Source organism: Cadophora gregata (assembly GCF_030347475.1).
Source record: "Cadophora gregata isolate MNR1 chromosome Unknown scaffold_9, whole genome shotgun sequence".
In the NCBI taxonomy this organism is placed as follows: Eukaryota; Fungi; Ascomycota; class Leotiomycetes; order Helotiales; family Ploettnerulaceae; genus Cadophora; species Cadophora gregata.
The window spans coordinates 1,295,754-1,318,861 of NW_026695932.1; the positions used below are offsets into that span (position 1 = coordinate 1,295,754).

The following is a 23,108-nucleotide window of genomic DNA, read 5'->3' on the forward strand; positions in this document are numbered from 1 at the left end:
AGCCTATTTATCTGAGAAGATAAACATTCGGGGAAAATCGAGACTAGGCTGAAGCCGAAGGGTATATGAAACAGTGATCGAAAGAGTTCTCGTTCCACACAATGCACCGCGAAAAGTCCAAAATTAGTAGTTGTATTTATTCTTCCGTTTCGTTCTTTCCACAGGTACCCCAACTGGCGATTGACATCTTGTGAAATTTGGTAGTGAGACCAAATGTCTATCCATCCATTCCCGTTAGGGAGAAAATTTAAACTCCGTCGCCATGATGTATGTAAATGCCGCTCAGTTCGCTCAACGCTTGCTTGCTTGGTTGTGTTCGCACATTCCAGATAAACAATCAATCAATATCCATCCACATTCCATACCCTCTCCATAGACAACTCACGCATTCCAATCCCGCACAAACGTCCCCATCGTGTTCGTGTCGTGTTTGACGTTTATTGTGAATTCATCGTTGTCGACCTCAATTGCCCCAACCCAGGTTTTCCAAAGTCGATCTGGCATCCCCAGCACTCATGCCACTGACACCCAATGCTCTAACTTGGGTTCCCTTTCGTAGCCTCTGTAGGCCAATGGCAACCTTCCAGCTCTCTTCTTCGGGTACGACAAAGACATACTTCTTACCTTCTTGATCACGGATGCTGGCTCTCAAGACATGTAGTCTTGCGGTCTTCAATTCACCTGTCTGATGCCCACGATTGTCAGTTCTCAAATTATCCCTAGAAGGCGACGACGAGCCAACAGAAGAACCATAAGCTGAATCAGATACAGACGAGCGGCTATCGTAAGAACTCGCACTATAAGCAGAAGAAGCAGAGGAATTCGAACGCAAACGACAATTGTTTTTGCAAAGCTGCAACATTTCGATAAGAAGCGCATCAGTCTCTTCGGAGCTGGCAGGTTTCTCCTTATCCAAGCCCCAAAGTCGACGAAAGTTACTGTGTTTTTGTGGAGATCCATTCGAAGCAGTGCGCGCAGAAGCAGAATTGCCAGCGGGATCCTGGCGGAAAGATGGACACCATACCTCTACGAGTTTCATTGTCCAAGCCTTGACGTCCCACTCTCGTTGTGGGACGCCACGGACATCATCATCGATAAACAGACCCTCTGTCGTTATTCTGAGAATTAACCCATCCGTTACTGGTCCTACCCCCGAAATGAGCTGCGAAGTTGGCGTCCTCAAGAAGGCGTTGTTGAAGGAGTATACGGCCTTTATAACAATTTTGTCGGGATCCTTGGTGCTATACGGACCCCTATGTGATGGAGGAGGTGTAGTTCGTGAAGTCGAATGCGATGCTGCATAAGAAGATTCGGAGTACAAGGAGGATAGTGACTTCTTATGTTGCATTGGCTTCTTTGGCTTGTCGTAAGGTCGGTAAGAATGCGCGTCTTCGTCTGCATCTCTGTACGTCCTTGCTGTGGGTGGAGGAGGTCTCTTAGTTGGTGATGGAGGGTTGGGGCTAGGGGGCTCTGGGGTGATTGGACGTCCCCGAGGCCAAGGATTTGTTTTCTCTCCAACAGCTGAAAAGGCGTACGTACTTCCCCTAGGCTTGCTGACTCCTTCGTCGTCCTTCTTCTTCTGTTCTCGTGCCAATCGCTCACGAGTTTCCCTTTCCCTCGCCTCTTTCAACCTCTTCTCCAGAATCTCAAGGTCTCGCCGCTTCTTGTCCAAAACCTCTTCCTCTCTCCTCTTCTTGTCTCGCTCTTGCGTTTCATCTGCTCTTTTCTTAGCTTCGTCTGCCTTCTTCTTTGCTTCGCGAATATCCTCCTCTGCCTTCTGCCTCGCCTGCCGGGCGTCCTCTTCTCTCTTTTTAGCTTCTCGGGCTTCTCGTTCCCGGGCCTCCTTTTCTCGAGCTTCTCGAAGTCTCTTCTCCAGTTCTTCTTTCCGTTTCTTTTCTGCTTCTCTGGCTCTATTTTCTTCTTGCTTCTTTTTGGTTTCTTCCCGCGCCTTTTCCCATGCACTTCTAGCAGCTCCACCAGCTCCAGCCGACCCATTTGTACTTGCATTTGGCTCACTCCCTCCGGGAGAGCCTGCTCCAGCAGCACCAGTTGCTCCAGGTGGCGGGCGTTGCCACGATGATGGTTTTGGTCTTCCAGGCATAGGTCCGGCCCCAGGCATTGGGCCACCTGCACCTCCGCCAGGCATCGATCCAGCACCTGGCATTGGGCCTGTACCCGGAGGGGGACCTGCGTACCCATTAGAATGTGCATTCGAGTGCGCATTAGGATGTGGTCCAGAATTCGGACTCGATCCGCTGGTGCCTCCTCCACCCGGTCCGGGACCCCCATCCGTTTGTATCCTCCCCAATGCCCATGCACCAACACCGACTGCTAGCATGAGCATTATCATACCTGCTCCTCCAGCACCTTTCACACTATTCCACCACGCCTGTACTGCTGGTGCCAATGCTGAACCGACCACCACTAGTATCAGAGCTGACGCAAACCCTGCGGCAAAACTGTTGACGTTCGGTTTGAGTGAAGGAAGGTACAGGAAGCCCGATCCCGCTGAATGCTCTGGAATGATGAAGATATCATATTTTCCATTAGGCAGACCTGAAGACTTGGGGTTCTCCCCATGCGGGGGAGGTGGTGGAGGATTCATGGTTGTTGTTTTTCTGCGAGCCCCGCCTGTTGTACTGGAGCCCAACGGTCTATGTGCACGGCAACGGTTGCGACGGCCAATTCTCCGTCTCGGATCAAATGGATGTTATGGGTATCAGGAAGTCGTAGACAGGTCATTAGGTCGTGAGGAAACTGGCTGGCAGACATCAGTTGCTGTATGGTCATCGTAGAGTTGAATGTCAACATACCTTGACGCAACGCAAACAGAGCACAACGGAAAGGAATTAATTGATACGCTTGCAGGCGAAGATGAACCCCAAACTCCTCAATGTAACAAATTGTCCGATTTTGCAACGGTTGCACCGTCTTCGAGTTGTGCTGTACCGGCGTAGGTCGTTGACGTTGTGTGATTGTGGTGCGGTGGTTCAAGTGCCAATCTGTTTACAGGCGGCCGCCCAGAAAAAAAACTACGGTAGGGCAGCGGCACTCACCCACTGGCACTGCACCCATCGACCTAATCTTGCTGCAGCTGCAGTAAGATACGGATGGCTGTCGCTGGCGCTCCCTCGAGATTAGTATTGGGCGACTTTTCGAGTTCTCCGAGACAATCTTCAGCACCCGATCGGAGCGTGGGTGGATGGATGGATGGATGGATTATGGGGAGGGGAGCTGGATGGTGACATTATTCTGCAGCGACGAAGGTCCGAGGACTCTGGCTGGCCTTTTCGTCTGTCTTTCTTACAGTACTCGTAAATTTAGAAGTTTAGTTCTAATCTAAGTTTACTACGTAAATTACGGTAATCCCGCCACTATCTTCATTTTATTCACTCATCTCCCCTCACCCTCACCCTCACCCTCACATCGACGGCCTGATCAGGAAATCAAAACAAAGGCACGCAGCGAATACGACTCGAGGATGCTGTGCTGCCACGTCGACTCGTCCAGACTCCAGAGCTGCCCAATGTTGCAGCAGTCTCCACCGACAGAGAGCGAATCGCTACAACAACAGTGGCACGGCGAGCTCAGGTGTTGCATCAGCGTCTGCACCTTGCACTTGGTGCAGAAGTGTGTTCACATCAGGTCGAGCCATATCCAATTCACTTCATCCCAGCTCAGCTCAGCTCCGCTCCGCACTGCAGGGCTCCTCACTCGGTCACACGGCAGCCAAGACGAATCGTCCAGTCCACTGGTCCAGGGGGACGGGCCGCTGGAGAGCTGCGTTGACAGGTCCACGGGCATCCATTATTATTAGATGAGTTCAAGGTTCATGAGTTCCATCCATTTAAGTGGACCGCGGCGCGTTCGGATGCGTCCGAATTTAACGCGTCGTTGCTAGGGCGACGGGGGCGACGGGGGCGACGGGGATGGGGTACATGGGACGGCCGGGGGGAGCTGGACTAGCCTGCTACAGTACAGTACGCTCCGAGGCCCCGTAGGTAGGGTAGAGGGTACGAGTAGGGAGGACGGGAGTGGTGGATAGCGTAAATTTACCCAGGTGTGGGCGTGGGCTTGGGCGTGGGCGTGGGGAGAGCGCGGAGTTCAGATGAGACATGACGGACGGATATATCCGAGGAGTAAATTATTACCTAGGTACTGTACTGTACAGCGTACACTCCGATTACGAGATGGAGTCGATTGGCACTTCCATCGCAGCCTGTTAAGAGAAGCTCCGGATCTCTTACCTTCATTTGTTGAGATCGACTGCAAAACCAGACGCGTATAGGTACGTATCGAATTGGTGCGCCAGCGTGAGTGGACTGGGAATTGCCTGGTGAAGACCGTGGCCGGCTAAAGAAGCTCAAAGGTAAGGTACCGAAGCAGGGAGCCACCGCCTAGCCACCAGTAACAAAGAGTACAGTAGGTACAGTACAGTACTGTAATGTAGAGTACTGTAGCTATACTGCCAAGACTCGGGAGCCAGGTTGAGGGTATTGAGGTTGTCGTACAAGCCAAATTGCCATGGATTGGGGCTGCCTAAATGGCACCATGCTAATTAACTGGTCTCTCGGCTGACTGAAGAGAACGACAGCAGAAAATGTAGATTTCACAAAGGTGGCTGTTACAAGAGGTGATCAGAGAATACGCGACTGCGTCAAGCGATTCTTCCCTGCCTCCGTATCATCCAAACTGGAGGGCGCTACGACTTACACTATCTCTGCAACGTTGTTGCCAGTTTCTCAGAGAGCTTTGGAGCTTCGGGGAAGCGCCATATTTTCTTCTTTCCCAACGGCCGTGGTCATCACGCACAGCGGCCCGCGCCGTTTTTCATGCACTCGTGGCTGCTTCCTTGAAACGAGATGAAGGAGAACCTTGCTCTTGTTCCCCTCTCTGGAAACCCTTGCTCTTGTTTAGATTGGATTCCCACACGAAATGACTGCATGAGTCTGTCCAACTCGGATAATTCGCACCAAAATCTATAAATCAAGATTTGATTTCACCTCAAAAGGGGGAGCGTCAAGGAGGTTCTTACGAGACGCTTCTGTACTCCTTCTGCAAGGCTATTCAACCTTGAGTCTAGATCTCTTGTTGGAGATTTTGGGGGAGTACTTACATGAACCTATGTCCTGGCAGAAAGAAGGGCATGTTTCTGCATTTGTGAGCACACATGATGAGAACGGCTCTATGACTTACGAATCACTCGTGGTTGTCCCTGGGTGACCAATGCAACGATTGTCGTCCATCGAACGAAAAGTTTGAATGAATCTGCAATCATATGAGTGACACGCCCAGAATGAAGATGCTAAGAAACCTCACTTCCCGAAGTCTGGTAAGGCGTGCTGCCGCAAAGAATCAAGACATGCACTCGGTCTTAAACCTCCAGCTTTCTGTCATTGGATGAGGGGATAACAAAAAAAGTGATCCGTCCAAGTTCCATCGCATCGTCTCTTTTTGCTCTCATCCTTGGGAGAATGCGAAAGGATCCAATCCCCAAGCTTTTGCGTATTGCATAACTAGATGCCTGCCCCAGTCCGCCCCGATCGACGATTTGAGCTGGATCGGACGGCTTTGTATGAGCTACATCCAAAGCTTCGTAAATCGTGGCCTGGGGAAAATCAGTACATGGTCCTTTTTTTGATAGGAGAAATACTAACTCCAACACACTGCAGCGAGCCAGCATGCTTCGATTAGATTTTGTTGGGAATGTTATAAACGAAATCTTGATCTTGGAGCGCGAAGTCTGCAAGGGTTCCTTCTTCATACTCGCTGTACATCTGACCACGAGACTCCGGACAGTTTGGTGATAGCCAGAGGCGCACTCACGGCAATACCGACATGACTACCTTCTTCCATCGCAAGTTTATGGTAAGTTCTGGATCTATCGATATTTGAAAATGTACTTTGGAGAATTGCAAACTATGAAGGGTTGTGAGTGATCCTGATGGGACGAATGGAAACAAAAGACGGTGCAACACACCTCCAGCCGACTTTCTGGCTAACTTATACAGCTGTGATAGTATCACCCATTCTGTTGCCAGTTACTACGCCTTCATTTCCAAGCCATTATACAGAATTCCGATAATGGACGTCTGCTATAAACACCAGAGAAGGACGCTGATCAATACCTCGCCACTGCTGAATACTTCATGTGATACCTTCGAGTGAAACCTGCCATCGCTTCCAGCAGCGAGGTATCGGAACGTTTCTAATGCCATGAATAATAATTTAGTCGTGGAACAGGAGAGGAAATGGTTAATAGAGAATGGGATTTGGTTTCTGGGGTCAGGAGAGAGCCTTGCTCCCACCTTCCCCGCCCCCGGGAGAAATTCCAAGAGCACCCTTAGTGCGCTGTTTGAAGCAGAACTCTTGTACTACAAAAACATATTGCCCTACGAATGTCATCAGCGCAACTTTGAATGGAGTAATAGCCTGAGATTGTATGTGGTGAGGTTTCTGTCGCAAGTGGTGAAAAGACTAGCTATACTTCTCAAATATTCGTGCCTTTCAGCCCCAAAGAAGTCCAGGCTCAGGTTCACAACGTCGATTACAGACCTCAGCACTTCCACTGGGAGCATCTTTTGGAAGATTCGACTTTGACCATCTGACATTGAATGTTCAGCATTACAGGAGCAGAAATGATCCAGATCAACAACGACAAATACCCGTCAAATTCATCAGTCTATCTCCACGGTATCCGTGTCAGCAAAAAACCAAAAACAACGCCTAGAACATTATCTTCGCGTTTTTTTTTTTGAACAGCAGCGAAAAATTATCAATGCTTCCCAGCAGCGATGGCCTTGGCCATTTGCTCCACTCTCTCCTGCATCAGCTTCTTCAGCAATGGCCTTTCAATCATCCTCTTATACCAAGCATTCACTCTGGGAAAGTCTTTCTCAGTCTCATAGAACATAGGATTTTCCCCCGCCAACTTTCCAGCAGTTTCCTGCCAAGGGATGAAAGCAAGATCCGCATATGTGCACTTGTCCCCGACAAGCCAATCCCGTGTGGCTAAGTGTGCCTCGAGAACTCCGTGTACGCGTTTTATTTCGTTCATATAACGCTCGATTACCGAGGGGAGTTTCTCAGTGAAGAGGTGCGTGAAGAACCTGGGCTGTGAGAAAGTTGTTATGGGCAAAGGAGAGGAAAGTAGGACAGGGCAACTTACCATGCTTGACCGTAGTATGGGCCTTGCCCTGACATTTGGAAATGTAGAGATTGCTTGCAGTGGAAATATTCCTCTGTTCCTTGCGGGAAGCTGAGCTTGTACTCGGTATCGTACTTCTCGATGATGTATCTAGCTCAGGATGGAAGATTAGTTCATGGTGTTTTAGTTTTTTTGCGGAGAGGTTGAGAAAGACGAGGTGAAAAAGCTTCCGAGGCTACTCACTCGATGATAGCACCAGATTCCCAGATCTTGAGACCCGTATTTGGATCAATGAGAGTGGGAAGGCGACCATTGGGATTGAGCGCAGTGTACTCCGGCTTTTTGATGTCGGTCATCGCAACCTTCACAGCCTCGAAGGGAATGCCTAATTCGGTGAGAAGGATAGAGACTTTGCCTGGGTTCGGGCCAAGTATACCGCCATAGAGTTGAAGAGGTTTGATTTGCGTAGACATTGCTGTGATAAGAAACCTATAAAGTTCGCAAATTGAGAACGAGATGAAAGATGTGTGCGTTTGAAGTAGGTACCTCTTGATAGGGCGAGTCTGAACAGGAAGGAAAAGGGTGTGCAATATATATTTCTCAGTCTACCAATTTTTCCCAAAACAGCTTACTGATTATTGGCGGCTCAAGGCCTTCAGATTTGGCGTACTGCATAGAACGTCCCATGTCACGTACGAAGACCTATGACACGGACGAGTCTTCGGACGAACAGCAACGGGCAACGGAAAACGGTGACAAAGCTTCCAACATACTCTGAGCATCGTCGTCTCCTGAAGTTACAAATCAAAGAGTAAGGATGACAAGTGGGGAAGTCAAGGTTTAGCGTTACGATTCTTGGGGTGTTCGGGTCAGGTTGTTTTGGTTGAGCACAACTTTGTACATAATTATGCGAGGTTGTGCGGATTTTGTGCAAGCGGACAACGTAGCTGGACGGAGCACTGCAACCCGAGACGTCGCGATGGGAACTGTACTGACAAATTGTTGTGTAAAATAATTTGAATCTACGTAGAGCCAGATATCGGAACGAAGTGACGTCCTTGTGACGTGTTCCCGCTCACTGCAGGTGGTTTTAGGGAGCTCAAGAGCAGAAACGATGTAGGTTCGAAAATGGTGCAACGATCACATATAGGTGCCTAGGCTTGCATCCAACGAGGTTTCGATTGATATTACGAAAACACATCAGATTTGCGAGCGATCAGGATTCTTTTTTCAGCCCTGACTGTTACTGAGATGCTCTTTCAATCAGCATATCACCCGTCTGAGCTCGATTCTGCTGTTGGACCACAAGAGCTCTTCGGCCGTAACATCAAACCTATTGGAAATCGTATATCCAGAATGATTATTCATGACTGCTGAAGACAAATGGTAGAGTTGTTTTGGCTCCTGGATCGTCCGAAATTCCTCCGGAGAGACCTCTCCGCGTTGGAAGTCGGGAAAGTCCCTGTGGACTAGGAAATGGACCAATCCTACTTTTGGAAGGTTGATTACTTTGACTTGTGAACGCACCATTTCCTATTTATAATGAAGGAACTATTTCATCTCATTAGACTAGTCATCGGACAACTGAGAGTAAAGTCTCAACGTGCCCGTAATCCGAATGTACAGCCACATCTCCACCGAAACCCGTTCCTTAGCCCCTGGCTACAGAGTTGATTCCAGATTTGGATCCCACATCTTCCAGTTCAATAACACGCTATGAGTGCCTTCACCGAGCTGGACATACTTAACCAAAATGTCTTGCTGTCAGCTTCTGTTGCTTCCATAGGCTGTGGTGAATTCCAAGATTTGGCAACGCAACCCCTAAATATCCCTTCCACCCCCAAAGAGTAGGTTTTGTCGGTGCACGATAAAGCGGAGTAAATTGGAAGGGGAAATAGCCCGAGCAGTCACTTTCAAGGATGAAGACCTATTGAAATACCCTGCCCAAGCTTTGTCCAATACCTTAACTAACGCACTAAAAAGTACTCTTTGGGTGGAAGGGATAGGGCTTCAGATTTTGGACCAGGCAGACTCAGCTTACTTCATTCTGTTGGTAGGTCTTGCGCAACTGTGCTTGGTGCCAAACTCCACTGATTGGCGAGTTTCGGAGTTCAAGGCTGGATAAAAATATAGGTACGACCTGCATTATTCGTTTTTTCACATTTCTTTCGTCGCTCTGTCATGTATTTGGGCTCTGTCCTTGAATCTCACTAGGTGGAGAATTCTACAATGGCTACTGAATCTCCATTTCTCCCAATTGAAGTCCCCGAACCGACATCTGGGAATTTATATTTGCAGGAAAGAGACACTTCTCAGACGACCAAGGTAAGTCTACACCTTTGTTGTCAAGTTGCCCAGTATTGATATATCATCTACAGTTGTCTTCGTCGATGTCAAGACCTCTCGTCAGTACACATTCCAGGATGTCAAGACCATCGCAACTGTTGTCGGACATTCGCTTCATGACTTATATTGGGTTTGCTGAGTTACAGGCTAGCGATGCCCTTGTTGCTGTTGTCCCTTTCTGTCACATACATGGTGCTGACCATGACCAGCCGCCACACTTGCCTTGTCTGCTAATATCTTCTAGGACTTGCCCTCCTCATCATACACTCAATACACAGAGGTTTTAAGGTAGTCGTCCTGCCCAGATTCGAACCCGAAGACTTCCTCGGAGCAATTCAAAAGTACAGAGTTACCTTCGCATACCTTGTCCCACTCATCATCTTCTTACTAGCCAAAACCTCGTAGTCGACAACTATGGCCTCCGCAGTGTTGTTGAAATAATTCTATCCGTAGCAGCACCATTGACGCTAGACCTGATCGAAATTGTCTGGAAACATCTCAAATTTCCTATCAAACAAGCCTGGGGACCGAGCGAAACGAGTCCAATCGTTTCTACTCAGCTGTTCAATGATTGACAGGTAGTGATTAGCTCAGCAGGCAAGATACTCCCCAACCAACCCGTGAAGGTCGCAAACGAAGCAGGTGAGCTACTTCACGGTGGTGAGGATGGCGACACCTTCATCAAGGGACTAAATGTATTCTCAAGATATCTCAGCAATCCCACTGCAACGGCAATTTGTTTGGCTGAGGACGGTACATGAAAACAGAGCATATCGGCCATATTACAGCAGATAAACATGTGTATATCACGGACCGTCTGAAGGAGCTTATCAGGAATAAGCGTGCCCAGGCTACGCCAGCAGACCAGGGCGGGCTTGTTGGTGGGCATGAGAAAGTTGTTGATGCGTGTGTTTTGGGACTGTGGAATGCAGACGAAACTACTGAGGTACCACGAGCTTATAAAGTCAAGAATCTGGCTGCTAGGGATGTTGAGGATGTGGTTTGGGAGAAGGAGCTGTGGGGTGGGTCGCTGATAAAGTTTCTGGACACAAGAGGTTGAGAGGGGGTGTGGTGTTTGTGGGCCAGATTCCAAAGTCTGCTACAGGCAAGCTCGAAGTATACTGAGAGATAAAATTGTATCTGAGGAAGTGATAGACAGATTTAAGTCGAAATTGTAATGGCAGAAAGTTCTCAATGGAACGCGATGTTTCTCCAAGGCGCCTCTTGGCTGGAGTTAACTGTGTGGAAACAGCTCATTTTGTCTCAGTATGACACGAGACACTCTCGTTACTATTAATTGCTTGACAAAAAGTATCACCTGTTCCTGGCCTGTTAAAGGACCTCAGTACACTTTGCTGATTAAGCCATCAATTCACAATAGCGTACCACTTGATTTCTTGATCCAAAACCTGGACCGGCGGAGTTGTCCCATCCTTTCCCCGTAAACTGACCTGACCGGGTCCACTCGCAAACAACTTCTTATCATGACCAGAACGAGAACTCTTCTTTACCATCGTACACATCGGGGTGATGCTACTCGATACAAGCGCAATGCCAAGTCTGTCACCTCGCTTGATAGCCTTTCCTACAGGAACGCGAACAACCGCCAGAGCTTCTGAGACATTTGCGGGAGTTAGCTGGAAAGTGGTTAACGTCTCCCAAACGTAGTGAGGCGTGAAGAAGTTGGTATCGTTGTCATATCGGAAAATGGTGATTGTGAGATTGTCAGTCGGTGCGGCGCCAGCGATGTTTACTCCTACTTCTGCAAGTGCACCGCTCTTGGATGATTTCCAGGTTTGATAGAGTTGAGATGATGGCAGATTGCAAGAAACGAAATAAGAGCCTGTTTCACCTGAGCCGTCCGTAGCGGAGACGGCACGACCTGTCATTGGATCTGGGACGCCGGATCCCTGGGTGAGGGAGATCGTGATCGACTTCGAGAGCGAGCAGTCCAGATCTTTGAGTGATCCATCAGCATTGAAGTCTAGACGTTGAAACTGGTGACCATGGGCAGCAGTGCGGGTTCCCGTAAAAGGAGCAGTACGGAAGAGGTCGGCCGTATGGATGTATGATGCAGATCCACCATGTTGAGCAGGTAAAGTGAGAACGCCTGTTGTCTGACCTCCACAGGTATCGGCACTGATAATTTGACGAGTCCATGATCCAGAAATATTCTTCGAACGGTAAACAACCAGAAGTGTGCCCGTACAGAATCCACAGGTGTTGGAAGCAGTGATATAGAAGTAATCACCTCGTTTGAAGATGTCTGGAGATTCGGCCTCCATGTCCACGAGATCACTGTTTGTGACTATGTGGTATGCTGGACCGGTGGTGTTATGCATGTCTGGTGTAAGCTTTTGGACGTATATGCTTTGGACGAAAGGTGGCCAGATGGAAGCACCTAGTGTTGTGAAGTCGATCAAGGAGTATGCAAGGTATCCAATGTCGTCGATGACATGAACACCGAAATCACCGGCTTTGTAAGGACCTGGAGGTTGGTATCCGACCAAGGATCTATTTTCGCTTAAGACGAAATTCCCAATCGGACTATTGCTCGTGAAGATGGCATAGCCTGGAGTTTGAGCATCGACCCACAGAACGTAGTTGTCGTTGACTGCGCTGTAGATAATATGAGGTCGACCACAGTTGCCTGATAATCGAGCACTGCAGAGAGACTTGATCTTCGGGATGCTGGGATCGAAGGCAAGGCCATTATAGTGCCATGTTTGGAGGTCGGCAGAGCTATAACTTGCTACTCCACAGAACTCCTTGCCACAGCCAAAGTGAAGACCATACCAGACATAGGCACCACCAAGGAAGTCGATCTTGCCGCCTATGAAGCCACAATGTTAGGATTTATAGCTATATTTAAGCCAAATAAAGCCTAATGGCGAATCTAAATCTGATTGCACTTTGAGAAGAGATGAGCAATAGGGGGCTCAAGCTTACTTGTGAGATCGATTGCATTGCCATCTGTATCGAACTGATATTGAACAGAGTTGCTGAAAGTGGTTAACACCGAAGGAGCAGCCGAGATCCACGAGATAATAGCTCCAAGGATCACGAAGCCTTCTACGAGTAAGTGATTAGCCATTTTCGGGTCGCAGAATCTTCAAGTGAGAGAAAGAGGAAGAAGATGGGAGAGTGGTTGATGAACGATACGAGGCGACACAGAAATAGCTTTGAGAAGTAGAGGTCATACCATAAATAGTGGAGTTCCATTCAACAGCCCGATGCGGAGTACCCCATGAAGCCCATCTCCGCAACGGCTATCAGAAGCCGGCAATTTTGGCCCAAGAAATGTCATGATGGTCCCCTTGCACCATTCCAACATGGATTCAGATGAAAGTGTGTGCCGCCTTGGACATGTAGGAGTGCGGAAGGTTGTACGGCAATGTAGTAACGAGAGTTGTACCGGTGGACGGTGAAAACTTCTGTGATACGCAATGGACTGAGGGGGAACAAGGTGGGATTTCACGGATTTTCAGTCATGCATGTGTATAAGGACCAAAGCCAATGCCATTCTGACTAGCTGTCAACGAGCTGGAGAGTATGGTATAGCCCTGGTCATTGAATATGCCTGAGAAGAACGGACAAATGCTGTGTTGGTCGCTGACCCGCCTTACATTACCTTAGATTACAACCGCTTTAATTGGTAAAATGTGGAGGCAAGGAAGCGAGGTAAGGTACCCAGCGAGAAATGTTCCAAACTTGCAAGCAACCCGCAAGAGATCCAGCGGCAAATTTTAAACGAATATTAGATGGTAACGAAATGCAGAGATGAGATGCCGAACAAGTCAAGGTAGCCCAGAACAAGTGCAAGACCACTGGGAATGGTCACGTGTTTAGTCATTCCCCGCAAAATGGTCAAGTCAGGAACGACCCATAAATAGATAAGCTTATTTTCAGCCTCATCACTATTGAAGAAGACAAAGGAAAGCTTCCTCGAAAAACAAGACTTTTTGGGACCTCACTTGTAACCTCTTGGATCGACCTCAAGTTACCCAAAAAGCCGGGGATTGAAGTCGCGGGACTTGGGCCATGACTCTGGGGAACTTTTGAGGCGACCCGAGAAGTCTTGAGGATGTTAACCCAGGCCTCAAACTTCTTTTCTAACCGTCCTTTTCTGGGTCTCAAACGCAGTTACGCAGATGGCGGGCTGGTTTGGTGTTGAGGTGGTTGTGTCTAGTGTGCTACTAGTACGGTTTTGGCTTAGCGCAGTAAATCGCGATCCTCCATTCATCCCATCGTATCCCAAGCTGACCTGAAGCACCCCATCAATCCTACAACTTCGTCATCTCTCAATCATCTACTGCGACAGGGAGCGTGACGGTTGCATTTTATTGCCGCATTGGCATTTGCGTCTACTTTGCAGATGCATCGCTTTACTTGAGCAAGCGCCATCCGCCAAGTCACGTCTCGTGCATACATGTCGGAACAAACGCGGGACCTCGAATATCCACGGCCAGACTGCCTTAATCTCGGAACTTTCTACATCTTCAGGTCGCGCTTCGCGTATTATCGCCATGCCAGCAAAGCGTAAGCTTGATACCTTCGATCCTAACAAGTCCGACTCCAACGACACCGACTTCGATCCCTCCCAGGCCAGAGCGTCACCCAAAAAGTCTCGAAAGTCGTCCTCAAAACGTCATTCAGGTGGTGGCAGACCGCAGAAGAAGCGCTCGAAGAGCTCCAAATACAAGGGATCTGACGTGTCGGATGATGACGAGGAAGATAGCTTGCTAGAAGAATCATTTTCTGATCCTGAGGACGAAGAGGACATCGAAATGAACGAGAAAACAGGTCGGCCAGTCCGCAAAGCCATCAAAAAGTCGGTCAACTATGGTGAAGATAGCGACAGTTCCATTGCAGAATTGATCAGGAACACTGATAGCGATGACGAACCCACGTCGAAGCGCCCAACCAAGCGATCGCGGCCGGTTACTGACGGAGCCGAGGAAGAGGATGAGGATTCTGATGAGGAGGTTCTGACAAAGCGTCCGAAAAGAAAGATTGTGAAGTTAAAGATCGGTACCGGAACCCCTCAAGCTGCAGCACGCTCAACCAGGGCTGGCAGTACAGCTCGCACACGTGGGAGAGGGAGCACAGAGCCAAGATCTGCTGGCGTTCCTGCCCGTAGAAGCACGAGGGCACACACCGAGGAGGGCGATGAGCCAATAGCATTGTCAACTTCCGGGAATCATATTGTACGAGAAGGCCACAGTCCTGAACCCATACATCGAGCTCGCGCGTCTCGAGGATCCAAAGGGCTCAAACAACCTGCATCTACGATTAAGGAAGAGCTTCATGAAACTAGTTCATACGAACAAGAAGGTGTCGATACTACAATGGCTACCGAAATTGCGGGAACAGACGATCAAGATGAAGCCGATGCAGCACTAGACAAGTCCGACGCGGTGATGGGAGAAGACGATGCCGATGAGCTTGCCAATCCAGACGATGGCGCAACACAACCTGCGGCGACTGGTCTTGATGCTGAAGACGATGACGACGATGATGATATGCCTGTAGCTCGCTCTGGTCGCATCAGAGGATCACGCGCCGGCCTTGTTGCTTCCGACATCGAACCACCTGCTGAAACAATCGAGGAGGCTACAGAAGACCAACCTGCAGGTGGAAGTCGGCGATTAACTCGTGGGTCAAAATCTAAGCAACGCAAGAGCGGCGCAGAAGCTAGCAGTGACTTTGAACCCGATGAGGACCCCCTAGAAGATGATCTTTCTGCATCAGACGCATCACCCAAGAAAAGAAACAAAGACGATGATTCGGAGTCAAGCCGTCCTGGGAGAAGCAGACGAGCTCAAGCTAAATCGAAAAGCACTTCTCGGAGAAGAGGGAGTATTGGTTCAGATGTCGATGAGCCACTTGATCCTGATGAAATAGCAGAGGAACTGGCAGATCTCAAACCTAGTGGAAGGAGACGACGACCAGCAGCAAGAGAACCATCCGAGATTCTGTACGAGCAGAGAGGAGGTCGTACAAGAAAGCCGGTCGACTATTCTATAAAGCCAATGGACCAAATTTACGCCGCGGACGAAGGCGAAGATGCCGCCGCCACTCCCACAAGGCGCCCTGCTAGAGGTGGACGCAATGGCGGTGCCAGCCAGCCTTGGGAACGAAATCTATACACGACATTCGGGCCATTTGGCGGCGGTGGTGGCCCAGCACCAGTCATTGGTGGTCCCTGGGGAACCGGAGCTACAGGTGGTGTCGATTCTGATAGCAGTGACGATGAGACAATGCAACGGCCATCTGGAGTGGGAGGCAATGTGGGCATGACCCCAACATCTGCGTTTCCACCTGGATTGCTTCCTGGACTGGGCCAGACACACCAGGATCCTGCGGCAGCTCTCGGTGGCACACCTGCAAATCTGGGGAAAGTCAAAAGCCAGAAAGCGCTGGCGGATGCCGACCCTCTAGGTGTTGACCAAAATGTGGACTTCAGTAAGATTGGTGGATTGGAAGGTCACATTGACCAGCTCAAAGAAATGGTGCAGATGCCACTCTTGTATCCCGAGCTTTTTTTGAAGTTTCACGTCACTCCACCGCGTGGTGTCTTGTTCCATGGCCCGCCTGGCACGGGAAAGACCTTACTTGCAAGAGCACTTGCTGCCAGTGTTGGCTCTGGAGGAAGAAAGATAACATTCTACATGCGCAAAGGAGCCGATGCCCTGAGCAAGTGGGTTGGTGAAGCCGAAAGACAGCTCCGACTGCTTTTTGAGGAAGCAAGAAAGACCCAACCAAGTATCATCTTCTTTGACGAAATTGATGGGCTTGCACCAGTTCGATCAAGCAAACAAGAACAAATTCACGCTTCTATCGTTTCGACATTGCTTGCTTTGATGGATGGTATGGATGGTCGAGGTCAGGTCATTGTTATTGGTGCCACTAACAGACCAGACAATATCGATCCTGCACTAAGGCGTCCGGGGCGTTTTGACCGAGAGTTTTACTTTCCGCTCCCTGATATAGATGCTCGAAAATCTATCCTCAATATTCACACCAAGGATTGGGGTATCGATGACAATTTCAAAACCTCACTCGCTCACGTCACAAAAGGCTACGGGGGTGCTGATCTTCGTGCTCTTTGCACAGAAGCAGCTTTGAACGCCATCCAGCGCACATACCCTCAAATCTACTCGTCGAACGACAAGCTCCTGGTCGATGCTGACAAGATCAAGGTTACGGCGAAAGATTTCATGCTTTCTGTCAAAAAGATGATCCCTTCTTCCGAGCGAGCAACATCATCTGGAGCAGCTCCGCTACCTAAGGCGGTCGAACCTCTCCTTCGAAACCAGTTGAAGGAGATCGAGTCAATCTTAGACGGCCTTATCCCTATCAAAAAGAAAACCACAGCCCTGCAAGAAGCTATGTACGAGCAGTATGACGACGATGACCATGGTTTCGGACGAGAGACACTTCAGCAAGACTTCGAGAAGTCTCGTGTGTTTAGGCCAAGGCTGCTCATTAGTGGAGAGCCAGGCATGGGCCAATCATACTTGGGTGGTGGAATCTTGAACCATTTTGAAGGGCTCCATGTGCAGAGTTTTGATCTACCAACGATATATAGCGATTCTGCAAGAGTAGTTATTTCGTTCCCACACTCTTAGTGACATTGCTGACATCAACCTTAGTCTCCCGAAGCTGCTATTGTGCAGTTGTTTGCCGAAGTGAAACGCCATAAACCGAGTGTTATCTATCTGCCTGGAGTCGATACGTGGTACCACACACTAAGTGAGGCTGTGATAACAACTTTCCTTGGCTTGCTACGCTCTATCCCGCCTACCGATCCTGTACTGGTCCTTGGAATTACCGACAGTCCCACGGAAAAAGTCAATTCAGACCTGCTTAGGGATCTGTTTGGGTTTTCACAAAAAAACCGCTTCGTCATTGAGCGTCCTTCAAGAGTAAATTTGATAACAATTCTCATGTCTCGATCAAGCTGACATGTTTTAGCAATCTCGAATAGAGTTCTTCGCTACGATTGCTGAATACGTCCGGAAGGCTCCGAAGGACTTCCCTGAACCATTGAATAGGAAGAAGAGGAAGCTTGAGGTATTACAGGTCGCGCCTCCTCCGCCACCAAAGGAGCCCACGAAAGAAGAAATCAAGGCACTAAAGAAGAGAGACCATCAACTTTTGAACTTGTTGAAAGTCCAGATTCAGCCAATTATGGATCAGATCCACCGGAAGTACAAGAAATTCAGAACTCCAGTCATCCCTCAACACCAGATTCAGTATCTGTATGATGAGCATGACCCTGCATTCGTGCGTCCTGATATCGCCCAGTTTAGACCTTTCGAACTCGATACCGATAAAGATGGCGTCCAAGGCCTCCGGGAGACTGCGAATAACAAATTCTTCTACAACTTGGAAACAACGACAATTGAAGAGCGTCTATCCAATGGATTCTATGCTCGTCCGAAAGATTTTCTTGCTGATATCAGATCCCTTGCCAAGGATGCCAAACACATTGGAGACAAAGAGCGAGCACTGAAAGCCAACGAGCTGCTCGCGAATGTTGAGGTTGATATTGCAACTATCGAGGCACAACCCGCCTTTGCAGACTGCGAGAATGTGTACCAAAGACAGCTGCAGAGAGCAAAAGAGCGCGAGGAGAAGCATAAGAAGCGTCTTGCTGCAGAGCGTACTTTCGAAACGGTTGTCCAATCTGATATGCCTGAGAGTGGTTTGGATTCGGATGAACAAAACTCGGGACCCGTGACCGTAGGGGAGGGCTTACCAGGAAAGCAGCCCATGTCGATTGTCACACCTCTTCGTACTCCCAGCGGCTTGTCGAATGGCTTTACTTCTACTTCGGGTACTGGACCTTCGCACGCTCAGAACGGCTCTGGACTATCGCATAGTGATGATGTCCAGATGAGCGGGACCGATGACCAAGCATCACAAGCAATGCAACCGCCAGGTCAGCCCAGTATGACTAGTGGACCATCTCGACCAAATACACAGCTGTCTCAACGATCTGTATTCCAAGAGATCTCTCATGACACTTCTCCTGCAGATTTGGCCAACTATGCTTCAACTACCACCTCGGGGAAGAAGACTTCAGAAGGCTGGAGCACACAAGCCACCAACGGCATCAGCCATAACAACTCATCCAGCCCGATCGAAAGGCTAGGCATTGATTCCGAACTCCCAGATACCCAAGGCAATACCCAACCCGACACTAGCAGCAGCGAAGATTGGATGCACTCGCAAGCTCACGCCATGGCCCGCGGCCATCTCAACCAGCTCTTACCATCTCAGACGCCTAGTTCAGGAAGCCAACAATCTCAAGCACCCACAGTCCCAGCCTTCAGCACCGGTCCTCATATGCCAGTCTCCAAGTCCCATCCGACCGGCTTCGCCAACCTACTGAACGACTCGCCGGTCGAGCCAACCTCCTCACAAGCTTCCTCCCAGAAAGATATCATCATCGACGACTCTTTCGTCGAAAATCTTATCACGCATCTAGTGGACGGTTCAAGCGGCTGTTCGATCGAGCAACTAGAGCAGATCAATAGAGAGTTGATGGAGTCTCTGTGGAAGGAGCGCGGCGAGTACAATCGGAACCAAGTCGTTACACGGCTGGCGTCTGTGTTCAATGAGACAATCGTTGATATTGAGGAGATGCAGAAGGTATTGGCGGCTAGTCAGCCGAACCCGCTGCATTCGTAGGATTTCGGTGGTGACGGGAGATGTGCGATGGTGGGTTGGCAAGGTTGGACTGTAGCGTATTTTTGTTTTGGTGTACTGCATGTATAGCTCGAAAGCAGGAAGCTGTGCGGAACGGAAGGGGGAGGGAGACTGGGGACGGGGGAGTATATGGAAGGAATGGATGTTGGCATTAAAATGGCATTATATTTTTTTGTGTGTTTTTCAGGATGCGAAGGAACGAGGTGGACGGGGTGAGAGGGGCGATCATGGTGATTATCTTTAGTATCTTTGTTTCAGTATGCGGGTTTGATGGTAGCGGACGTAGAAAGAAAGAAGAGCAGAGAGGACATCATTGATGGCATCAGATGATGATAATAGATAGATTTTGAATTTACTTGAGATTTCCTGGTTCAGATGTAATAATCTCACTATCTAACTGAAGCTATCCCCTCAACTGCCATATCAAACACACCTGTAGCGAGACCATAATAAAGCGAAGAACGCTGAAATTCGTTGCCGTCCAGGCAGCCTTAGCGCCTCGGTTCAGCGCCGTGCCCTGGAAAAGTGTGTTTTCGGCAGTTGAGGGGATATTCTACAACGACGCCACTCATTGATCATTCATTTCTCTATGTCGTAATCTAAATTTACTTCTCCCAGACGCCGGTCCCGATCACCTCATCCACAAACGCGTCCAAAGTCCTCGGCTTGTTCCCTGTGATTTTCAATACCACATCATCCAATCTCTTCTCCGCGCCACGGCGGATGGCGGTATCTATCGCAGCAAGAGCCTAAATTAGATCGGGTGCGAAACCTATGCTGGAGGGCAAATTGGCTATTTCTTCTTCACTGATGGATGTGTGTACTATCATGCGATTGAGTTTGATGGTTAAACAGCTGCAACCTGAGGAGGTGGTTGTCAGAATACGTCTTGAAACTCCGAATAGTTTGTAGGAAAAATGAAATGGGACAAGAACGAAGGATAAGGGAACGAACATCGGCGCATGATAGAATGTCAGGCCCATGAATCACATGGTCGGTGTTGTGAGGCAATTCATTTGTGACCGCGTAGAACCCGACTGCCGCTATATCGGATACTGCCACGAAAGGCACTTTGCCTTCCTCTGTCGCTGTAACGATACGATCTCCTTTCTAGATGCTAGGCTAGTGTTAGACCTCAGAGAAGTTCTCTGATTCGCGTCAGTGTGGAGCACCTTTCAGGTTGGACGGGGTATAATACCCATTAACCATGTCGGTCTCAGGATTGCATACTCTACATCGAGAGTAAGGAGATAGTTTGAGATCTTCAACATCGTAGGCCCATCCTCAACGGGCAATGAACTAGCACTCAACAGCACAAACCTCTGCACACCTTGACTTCGCTATCCAGAGAGGTGTACAGAGGTTTGTGCTGTTGAGTGCTAGTCCTCTGGTGCTACCACGAACGCGGCTGCAATTGATGCGTTCGAGAACGGACTCGCCCAGGTAGCTTGGTCATATCAATCAAACTTCACACCTTGGTAATAGGGAAGGAGAGAAGAAGTGCCGGATCGAGAAGCGAAGAGCGTCAGATTGGCCTTGGCTGAGAGGAGGCGTGCAATGCGAGATGAGACTTGCCTGTTCCTCCCGTTAAGAGAATTGTTCCAATGGAGGACATATTGACTTTGGATGTAGGTGGACTTTTGTTGGTCGCTTTCGAGCGGTTATGAAGTTCCTTCGTCGTGAACCGAATCGGCGATCATACTTTTGTATCGCCGTACGACTTGCAACATTCTTCACACTGATAATTGGCCATCGGGATCGTTGTTGTCCCACCTTGTCTGCTAACTCGGAATACCGTGGAATATCGTGACTGTAAGCTTCCATTGCTGCGACGGCAGACCCACTACGGTGATTTCGGGTGCCTTGAAGATCAAGACTTTTACCAACCGATTCAAGCCCTTCAGCCATAGAGCTAGAAACCGCCCGGTCTTGACGAAGTCATTTGTCAGCTCCTTGGTAATACCAGGCAGGGTGTCGCGGTCCATTTTCGCACGAGACTTCGAATAGCTAAGTTATGTGACCTATCGTTGCCAGTCGGAATTGGTGAAGTTCAAGTTTTGCACGATGGCACATTCAGCAGTGGTCTCGTTCATCCGTACTTCGGCCGAATGGCGATGCTAACACCGCTAGATGCAGAAGCGGTCTTTGAGTTAGTGTCAAATCTTGGGTATATCCTCATGCTAGGATGAATCTACAATATCCTTTAGAACCTGCTTCACTCATTGCCTAGGGAACTCACATGTGGATGCCCATTTGGACCTGAACTTGTCTCCAGTCGTACTTCCTACTATACTGGTGCTGTCGTTTCCACAATACTTCGAGTAGGTCGAGAGCGCGATCAGCATGCTGTAGATGATCAGTATATATGCAAATGGTTGTGAGAGTATGGTACGTACGTAAATATTAGAATTTGTATCCGCCTTCAACTTTGACCGGATTAATTCTTCAGCAGCCGGGTCATTAAAAATAGCAATGCCAGCCATGAACAGCCCCCAATACAATCCCATCTCCAAGCCATACCCTCTTGGCATCTCTTTCGCGATTTCCAGAATGTCTGCAATCGCCTCAATAACTTCTTGTTTCTGGGGTTGACCGCCCAGAGGGTCGAGAATGTGATTCAAGTAAATGATGCAGCCATCCTTGCAGGATTTGGTACTGGAAAATGCTTCTTCTTCGAGAGTCTCGGGGACTGTTAACTTGCGAGGGCGTGCTTGGGTCCTCCAATCGTTGCTTTGATCTCGCAGAGCAGGAGGGCATTGTTGCCACCATACCAAAAGCTCATCGTGTATTTCAGCGGCTTGAGCAGCTATCTCTTCTGGCTGTTGAACGCCGAGATCGCTCATCGAGAAAGCTGAAAGGCGTGAGAGTTTAGCCATGAATACCATTAGCTCGTGGAAAAGGTTGGTCATGACATTGCCGTCATCATAGTACGGCCAGCGACGTCGAGGCTGGCCTTGGCCAGGATCTTGGCTTGAGGTGTCGTCCATCCAGTAATTGCCTTGAATCAAGGGACCGCCACCGGAGGAGAGAGACCCGGATATGTCGAGCAGAGAGAAGAATCTTGTCAGATAATCGCTAGTTTTTGGGCCACCTCGGAAAAGAATCAAGTCTCGTGCTCCTTGAAGATGTTCGAGCCAGAGAGAGCTTTCGGATTGGCATATCTATGTAACCAATCAGCTTTGTAACATTGGATAACATACATTGGAACATACCTCGTACACACATAGGAGTAGGCAGGCTCCCAAGGTAGAATCGGCACGGGCAATGACTGGATCTGAGAGACTTGAGTTCAATTCGCGGAGAGCCTTGGAATAGTGATTGGCGGCAGTAATGACATGTTGAGGCTGACTGCGAGATAGATGACCCGCAGCTAAAGCAGTCATAGAGTGGAGCAAAGCGGGGGATGAACTTGCAAGGGGGATGAGATCTTCTTGGAATGGATTGCCCTCGTTATCATTGGAATAAGCGAGAAAGCGGCAGCAAAACGTGATAAAGTGGTGCATGTAAGGGATAGTAGAGCGATCAAGATTGGGGAACTCAATCACAAAGTTCTGACCGGAAAGTAAGTTGCTCAGCTGATTGCTTTGTTCCGTTGAGGACCCAGATGCCGGGCTGAATTGGCGTTTATGAGGAATCACTTGTAATTCATCACTCCAAGTGCATTCTCGCTGGAGACGTTGACAACGTCCGCAAATAGGCTTTGCCTCATCACACTTGACTTTGCGTTTGCGGCAGGTCAGGCAACCTAGAGGCGAGACATGTGAGTATGGACGCTAGTTGGGTGACCTTGAAGATTTCCTACCCGTTCGTGTCCTGGGGACCGGAGCTTTAATTCCCATTCCAGGAGCCATCTCTTCGTCAGTCTCAATGCCTCGCAAGAATCATGCCGGCGACGGTG

The 23,108-nt window shown here is 49.0% G+C and overlaps 7 protein-coding genes across 7 annotated transcripts; 2 read left to right on the forward strand and 5 right to left on the reverse strand.

Annotated features, from left to right (window-relative positions):
* Window positions 1–463: 463 nt before the first annotated feature.
* Window positions 464–2,605, reverse strand: ONS95_014731 (uncharacterized protein; the record flags this gene model as incomplete). The annotated part of the gene is made up of 2 exons (XM_058508401.1): window positions 464–685; window positions 1,025–2,605. 2 exons carry the CDS (start codon window positions 2,603–2,605, stop codon window positions 464–466), a joined length of 1,803 nt encoding a protein of 600 aa, XP_058356088.1.
* Window positions 2,606–6,775: 4,170 nt separating this feature from the next.
* ONS95_014732 (uncharacterized protein) lies at window positions 6,776–7,691 on the reverse strand (the record flags this gene model as incomplete). Its single annotated transcript, XM_058508402.1, has 3 exons — window positions 7,391–7,691; window positions 7,169–7,297; window positions 6,776–7,109 (listed from the first exon to the last, which is right to left on the reverse strand). The coding sequence occupies exons 1-3, from the start codon at window positions 7,618–7,620 to the stop codon at window positions 6,776–6,778; spliced, it is 693 nt and encodes a 230-aa protein (XP_058356089.1). The 5' UTR covers window positions 7,621–7,691.
* A 1,685-nt stretch (window positions 7,692–9,376) lies between these two features.
* On the forward strand, window positions 9,377–10,553 carry ONS95_014733 (uncharacterized protein; the record flags this gene model as incomplete). Its single annotated transcript, XM_058508403.1, has 5 exons — window positions 9,377–9,472; window positions 9,526–9,685; window positions 9,738–9,894; window positions 10,083–10,135; window positions 10,261–10,553. 5 exons carry the CDS (start codon window positions 9,377–9,379, stop codon window positions 10,551–10,553), a joined length of 759 nt encoding a protein of 252 aa, XP_058356090.1.
* A 307-nt stretch (window positions 10,554–10,860) lies between these two features.
* ONS95_014734 (uncharacterized protein) lies at window positions 10,861–12,587 on the reverse strand (the record flags this gene model as incomplete). The annotated part of the gene is made up of 2 exons (XM_058508404.1): window positions 10,861–12,326; window positions 12,443–12,587. 2 exons carry the CDS (start codon window positions 12,585–12,587, stop codon window positions 10,861–10,863), a joined length of 1,611 nt encoding a protein of 536 aa, XP_058356091.1.
* Window positions 12,588–14,019: 1,432 nt separating this feature from the next.
* ONS95_014735 (uncharacterized protein) lies at window positions 14,020–19,192 on the forward strand (the record flags this gene model as incomplete). The annotated part of the gene is made up of 3 exons (XM_058508405.1): window positions 14,020–17,097; window positions 17,149–17,421; window positions 17,471–19,192. The coding sequence occupies 3 exons, from the start codon at window positions 14,020–14,022 to the stop codon at window positions 19,190–19,192; spliced, it is 5,073 nt and encodes a 1,690-aa protein (XP_058356092.1).
* A 1,799-nt stretch (window positions 19,193–20,991) lies between these two features.
* Window positions 20,992–21,195, reverse strand: ONS95_014736 (uncharacterized protein; the record flags this gene model as incomplete). Its single annotated transcript, XM_058508406.1, has 1 exon — window positions 20,992–21,195. One exon carries the CDS (start codon window positions 21,193–21,195, stop codon window positions 20,992–20,994), a length of 204 nt encoding a protein of 67 aa, XP_058356093.1.
* A 190-nt stretch (window positions 21,196–21,385) lies between these two features.
* ONS95_014737 (uncharacterized protein) lies at window positions 21,386–23,061 on the reverse strand (the record flags this gene model as incomplete). Its single annotated transcript, XM_058508407.1, has 5 exons — window positions 21,386–21,401; window positions 21,450–21,556; window positions 21,607–22,371; window positions 22,423–22,955; window positions 23,013–23,061. The coding sequence occupies 5 exons, from the start codon at window positions 23,059–23,061 to the stop codon at window positions 21,386–21,388; spliced, it is 1,470 nt and encodes a 489-aa protein (XP_058356094.1).
* Window positions 23,062–23,108: the final 47 nt, after the last annotated feature.